At 37.4% G+C, this 7211-nt stretch overlaps 1 protein-coding gene across 4 annotated transcripts in view; it reads left to right on the forward strand.

Moving 5' to 3' along the window:
* The first annotated feature begins 3 nt into the window (after nucleotides 1-3).
* The window catches only part of LOC117282700 (protein ALP1-like), an 18352-nt gene continuing 11144 nt past the window's right edge, over nucleotides 4-7211 (forward strand). For 2 of the 4 annotated variants that reach the window (XR_004513541.1, XM_033753392.1), the window contains exons 1-2: nucleotides 4-161; nucleotides 280-389. Coding sequence is in view for 1 of the 4 variants with exons in the window: in XM_033753392.1 (XP_033609283.1) it covers nucleotides 372-389 (18 nt within the window). In the remaining 3 variants the exon portion in view is untranslated. The remainder of the gene's footprint in view (nucleotides 162-279; nucleotides 390-7211) is intronic. The other 2 variants (XR_004513542.1, XR_004513543.1) reach the window with 2 other exon arrangements.

Below are 7211 nucleotides of genomic sequence, written 5' to 3' on the forward strand. Positions count from 1 at the left end.
TACCATAACGGCGTACGCATTTCAAACACGAAAAGTTACGTTAGGAAGTGTGGTATCAGAGTATTTAGCGTATTCAGTGTAGTGATGTGCGTAATGTATGTAGAGTAGTGCTGAGTTTGCCCTCATATGTAATCAAGCATATTGTTTACGGCTGAGCAGAAGTAATTTGGTTATATCACAATGATCACAATGCAGTTTATAATCTTAATCATCAAAAGAACAACGATTCTGCCAACGAGTTGATAACCTCTTACATGTTTCGAACCGTATCTGTTTCAGAAATCACAAATTTTCTTCGGTCACACAGCTGTCACCAGTGCCATACACACAACATCGGGAAAAATAACCAAAACAATATTATTAAAATCGTAATGAGAAGTTTGTATAACGTACGTAAGATTTTCATAGTGGAAGTTTAATCAGGGAAACTTCGGTGAATGAAGAGCACGGTTATTGACTTAACAGTGCTATACATCATACGCTTGTGATCATACCTCGTATTGCACCGAAATGCATGTAGCTGAATCCTCCAAATGCCACTAGTTGATCATCTACCCAAAAACTGCTGAACATTTATGGAACCGGAGTTCATTACCATGCTCAGTGCCCACCATTGGTCCTTAACTTGAACAAAATTAAACCATTCGATACCACAACATCCTATTCCTCTAAGATAAATTTTAATATTATCATTCCACCTATGGCTAGGTCTTCCTAGTGGCCTCTATCCTGACTCTCGCCAAAACTCTATGCATGCATCGTCCACTGGTGTCATATGCCACACTAATATCATCATCCTTGACCATTATTCTAACTAATATTTAGTGAAGGGTAGTAGTTATGAAGCTCCTCATTATGCAGTCCTCACCAGGTTCATATTATTTCATCCATTTAGCTAAAAATATTCCCAGTACTCTGTTCTCACATACCCTCAGTCTATGAAGCTTGCGTTATTACACTTGCTTGAATGTGGGCAGTTCCCACATCCTTATAATCAGAATTGAATTCCACAGTTTTTACGATCTTACATAACAGACAAGAAGACCGAAGGTTCAAAACTAAATGGTAACAAGCGTAACCAAAATTCAGTCTGCACTTCATTTCCTCGTGAATCAAATTTGTATATATTACAATTGTTAAATATTTGAACTTCGCCACATTTCAAAAGGATCTACTTTCTTATGACTGCCTTGCATTCTGGTGATGAGACATCAACGTAACCTCAGTTGTCGCTGAGTTTACTCCTAAGGCAACCACCTTATTATCATCAGAGCTTTTGTGTTTTCCTTTACGGTATTTATATTATGTCACAGTAGATTTACGTCGTTAGCATAAACAATAGCTGATGTATCCCATTCATTCCCAACTGGTTTGTCTGGACCTTCCTAATGTAATATACTGAAGAAAAGTTGAAGAGAAATGAAAATAACACATTTTTTAAAACTATTTTTAATAATAAAATTACCAAACAAATATTTACATCTTTACTGTAGGTTTTATTTAAACACATTCTTATAAACCTCGTGAGTTTCAGCAGCATCCCACACTCAGAATGTTGTATCCCTTGAAGTCTATGAATAGCTGATGTACTTGTACTCTAATTTTTGTCTCCAGTAGAACACCTACAATGATGATTCCAATAATTTTGTCTATATATGGAATTAAACTAGAGTGAAGGATATTGAATAAAATTTTGTATGAAGTTGTTGATAGTGATATTTAATGACAATACAGTCAGTTTTATTTTCTTTCTGGTGAACTGATACAAATTATGGACTCTTCCGCTACTAAGGCAGTTCTCTCATATTCAAAACAGAATTAATGACTTTATGGATCTGACACGATAATGACTCATCTCCTACTTGAATCGGTTCTTCCAGAATTTCATCACTACCTGGCGATTTATATCTTTTCAACTTTGCAATATCATTTTCATCCGTAAAAGATACTAATGACTCAGTTGTATATCTGCACAGTTAAGAACAGTTCCTCCACTTCGTGAAAATGTAGGGATTTACAGATTACCATTCTCTGCCTTCACCATTATAGTTCTATGTTGGTAACCCTACTTAAATTCTTATATTCATCTACTTAAATCTCTGTTATTCTTAATAGCATCTTATGGGACCATCTACACAACAAATGTATCAGCAAACAAATTGATACTAATGTGCCAGCATTTGTTTATTTGGCAAAGCTGTCACTACGTGTTTTGACCCTTACAGGGTCGTCGTCATAGAAATGTGTTCTTAGTCATTGAATTGTTTTCTTATATGGATCCCCATTATTACAATATTTTACCACTTGTTTTTTCCAAATACACCATTTTGTTCAAATATAATCTAACAAGTACACAGTTTCTTTAAATTTATGCTTAAAAATTGAAATTAAATACATGGTTTGGAATAATATTAATATAATTTTAATCTTAAAAATTAAGTACCTGAATTATACTTTGAATTTAAATTGATTTTAAATTTGCATAAAATCTCAAATTTTTTTAGGTTAGTCAGGTTTTGTTATGGTTATTGGTATTGGTAGGTGGTAATGTGTGGATTGAAACAATATTAGGGGGCCTTCCAGGGAGTCTCTTGTCCCATATCTTCTTTACCATATCTAGGTGACATGTAATGGTGTTCTAAATGCTTTCTTTATGTCACCCCTGCAGTTTTGTTTTCCACATATGGTGAACTTTTACTGTTTTGTATGTTTTGTTGTATTCAAAGGGATCCATATTTTTGTGTTGTTATTTGTTCATGTAATGGTTCTGTGTGAAACTGTGTATTTGTTAGATTATATTTCAAGAAAAGGGTGTATTCGCAAAAACATTGTGAAATATTATAATAATGGGGATCCATATTAAGAAAACAATTCAGTGACTAAGGTCACATTTCTATGAGGATGTCCGTGTAAGGGTCGAAACATATACTGGCACCTTTGCCAAATAAACAGATGCTGGTATGTTAGTATCAACTTGTCTCTTTATATAATTGTTGCTTGAGGTTCGAATATGGAGAGAAGTTTTTACCCTACCTATGTTTCTTAAATACTCTCGTTGAGTTTCGCGGAGGCCCTGTATCTGTTGGTTCACAGACGACAAGATATCATCCACACAAAATCTGATCTTCTTTTCCAGTTCGAAATGCATGGAATTTAATGCTGCCTCCACCTTTCCTGCTGCTGCTCGACGTGGTTTTAATTTTTTTCCCCAGGCTTTTATTTCTTCTTGGCCTTCTTTACTTTCTCCTTGCCCCTTCATTAATTTCTCCCTGATTAGAATCTGACACTTCTTTGCCATTGCTCTTGGCGGTGTCCATCTTCACATCCATCCTTTTTAGAATAACCCCAATATTTCTTTGAATGGGCTGCAGCGCTTCTTTGCGGACACTTCCTTTGTCTGACTTATCCATTATATTATCTTTAATGGCGGCCATGAAGACTTTGCTACTTGTTGCCTGGCCTTCCAGCGCTCCCTTTTCGCCCAGTAGGTGTTTTATTATGTGCTAAATTTTTGTAGTATGACGATATGACCACCTCATGCAATCTTCTGTCTAATATTTTAATTAATCCTATCCGACGTCTGAACCAAGTTTCCGCATATTAGTGATTAGACACAGGGTTTCGATTGATAGCTGGATTTTCTGGACTTTTAAAACTCGCAACTACAGATGATTATAACAGTCTCAGTAAAACGTTTATGTGCTGTATAACACAGTCCGTCAATAATGAAACAAATTGTTCCTTTTTCTTCCACCTACACTTTTAAAACAGCATGTTTCAGCCCTAGATGACCAGCTTCAGGTGTCTTAATATATTAAAACTGCTACACTGCATTAAAATGCACTAAAATCACGCTGTAGTCCACTTAATAAAATAAAATCCATTACGATTTTCATTAATTTTCTGACATTCTATTCCACCTCACAATGGGTGTCATCCACTTGTTTAGAACTATATGTTTATTTCCAGGTGTTGTATTATAACAGCTTGTTTTTTTTTTATGTTCCCTAGCCCGTTGTTCTTTTGTCTGCAATCTAGTGTACAAAATGACAGTATTGTTATTTGATTATTATTCATGTTATGTTGGTTTATTATGTATATACTTGCATGCACCTTGCTTGTGCATTGTTCCCTCTAGCAGCGTGTGGTGTTGTCTTCACTAGTGCAGATGTGTCAAATTTCAAAGTCACAGTGCTTCTGATAGTGTCTCTCTTGGTGTCGAGCCCTGGCTGGGGCTCATGACCAGATGTTTCTTCTTGTGTGAGAGGTACTGTCCTGTCCTTGTAGTGCACCCTCTCTAATGAGAGGTCGTGTCTGTCATGTGTCAGTCATAGTTGGTAGTGTTAAGTCCATTGTCAGTATGTACACCTATTTACAAATTGACTCTTTAATATCTACTCCTGTGTACAATATATACAAGGCCTCTGTCATTCAAGGCTCAGTACAGCAGACTATTCCCTATTTCGAGTAGTATTCGCTGCAGTGGCAGTTCAGTTAACTTAAACAGTTGTGTATGCCTGACCGCCGCCAAGTTTAAGCCTCTTATACTTTCTATGTCACCTTGTCCAATATTGCAAACATTCTCGTTATCATGATTTTGTATTACTTCTGCTTGTTGCCTGCAGAAGTTTGTTACATAATCATATACGTAAGGGATTCTGAATGCCATGTGCAAATCGCGAACCGGTACGTGGCTTGGAAAATTGCCAGTGGTGCGGAGAACCTTGTTTTGCAGGCACCGGAATACCATTGGATGGGAATCTGCCACAAATTCGCAGGCAGGACTAGCATAAGTTATTACGGACCTAATTCGAGCTTTGTGGAGGGTCAGTTTAATGTTAGCGCTCAATGGCTTGCTTTTGAAGGGGGGAATACACTTTAATGAATGTTCTGAAGGCCTTGGCTTCAATCATTTCTGTGTGCAACCTACATGTAACTCTTATCGAAGATTACACCCAAACATTATTCACTGTTTACAAATGGAATATTTCATCCATTTGGCGCAAGAGAAGAATCAGGTGTTCGACAACTACGAGAGAAGTAGACACCCTAAGTCTTATCTCCATTAGTTTTTATATTCCAGCGCTCACACCAGGTCTCCATTGAGCTAAGACCGTGCTCTAGCTTTCTGATAATAAAACCCTCGCGATTTGTCGCATACAGACAGATGTCTGCAAATAGGACCAAGTGAACACAGTGTGTTTGGGGGCATCATTTATTTACAAACTGAAAGGATTAGTGGGCAGAAGCAAGCCTTGTGGCACCCCTGCTTGCATTTCCCTTGGCGTTGGCATTCCGCCTTCAACCAAAACTCAGAATTTATATCATGATAGAAAGGACCCAATAAGCTTGATGAGACTCTTCGAAATTTCCAGTTTTGATAACTTATACAGCAAGCCTGAGTTCCATGTGGTATCAAAGGCTTTGTCGTCCGAGAACACCACGGCCGTAGATATTTTATTGTTAATTAAGAGTCACATGGTCCGCCAGCCTCATACATTGCAATGTCGTGCTGTGATTTTATAAATTTGGATGTTCTATGGGCCACAGACGGTACGGTGTTGAATCATTCGGAAGCACAATGTCACTTGTTCGTTTTCATTTTTCCTTCTTAAATGCCAACGATTTGAGACCGAAGTACTAGATCTGAATGAAGATCTTAGGGCAAATTGGCTCCAATTAGAGAAATTTTTTATAAGTTCAGTGATATATGTGAGTCTGTATATTCTTTAGGAGAAAATGTAACGATTGATGAAAAATTAGAAGTGTTTCGTGGATGATGCAGTTTTCGGCAGTACATTCGAAGCAAACCAGCAAAGTATGGCCTGAAAGTATTTGCTTTGGTTGATGCCAAGTCCTTTTATGCTTCTAAATTGGAACTTTATGTTGGCGCACAACCCAAAGACCCATACAAGTTTCAAACGCACCTTATGAAGTTTTTACAAGGTTGATTGCACCTACATCTGGAACAGGTCGCAGTACGACTTTACATAATTGGTACAAAAGTTACCCATTGGCTAAATGCTTATTAGAAGATCATAAGCTAACTATGATGGGAACAATAAAGAAAAATAAAAGAACTGCTGCCTTAGCTCATCAGTACCGTGTGAAGAAGCCCAGTGACTACGATTTTTGGTTCTCAACCAAATATTCATTTGTTCCAAAACAGAAATGTCATGATTTCCACATTACATTATGATGATAATGTAGATAAGAGAACAGCTAACCTGGAAATCATAGTTTTACAGCAATACCAAAGGTGGGGCTGATGCAGTGGACGGAATGTCTGGGGTCTGTGGGACCCCACCTTACCACTTTTGTTACATATTCGCACCTCACCAGGGCCAGGTTAACAGGCTTCTCGGATTTGGGGAAAAAAGGAATAGTATGCGACACTATTGTTGCTGAAGTTGGATTTGACGGCCTCGAAATCCGCCATGCTTTCGTAACGACTCTGGTTCCGCTCCTTGTGCTACGGAACTCGAAGTCGCCCTTGACCATGTTATTTCCTTTGTGAAATCACATTGGATCGAGGTAAAAACGGATAAGAAATGAAACGCCTTCGTCCAAATGTAATGTTTACTGGAGACTAACTTCATTCACAAACATTACAAGATACCAAAGGTACATTAACAAAAGAAGTAGCAGTGGGTGTGGTACCAACTTATGAACAATATATATCACATGATAAATATGGCCAACACTACAACTATAGTACTACAACACCTCCCCTTGGACATATTTTACAGTCAAAATCTATAATTACAATAACCAAAAAGTAAAACAAGTTTACAATTCCACACCGAATTTCAAACCTATCTTTAAAGACAGCTCATTTATCTTTGGACCATTAGTAGCTTTAGTCAGCATATCAGCACAATTAGTGCTTGAATCTACATACTGGATACTAATATCTCCATCATTAACATATTCTCTAATCTTATGTTGCCACATTGTAAAATGCTTGTTGCGTTCAGTAATCTTATTCTTTGTGCACATATCATTTGCCTGTAAATTGTCTCCAAAGATTATACTAGGAGTAGATACTGCTACATTAATTTCTGACAGAAACTCTCTCATCCAAATAACTTCCTTGCTACACTCATATAACGCTATATACTCAGCTTCGTTGGTAGATGTGGCTACAATGTCTTGTTTCTTGGACTTCCAAGACACAGCTCCCTTTGACATCATGATAACATAACCCGCCA

Source organism: Cryptotermes secundus, unplaced genomic scaffold (genome assembly GCF_002891405.2).
Source record: "Cryptotermes secundus unplaced genomic scaffold, Csec_1.0 scaffold541, whole genome shotgun sequence".
Taxonomy (NCBI): Eukaryota; Metazoa; Arthropoda; class Insecta; order Blattodea; family Kalotermitidae; genus Cryptotermes; species Cryptotermes secundus.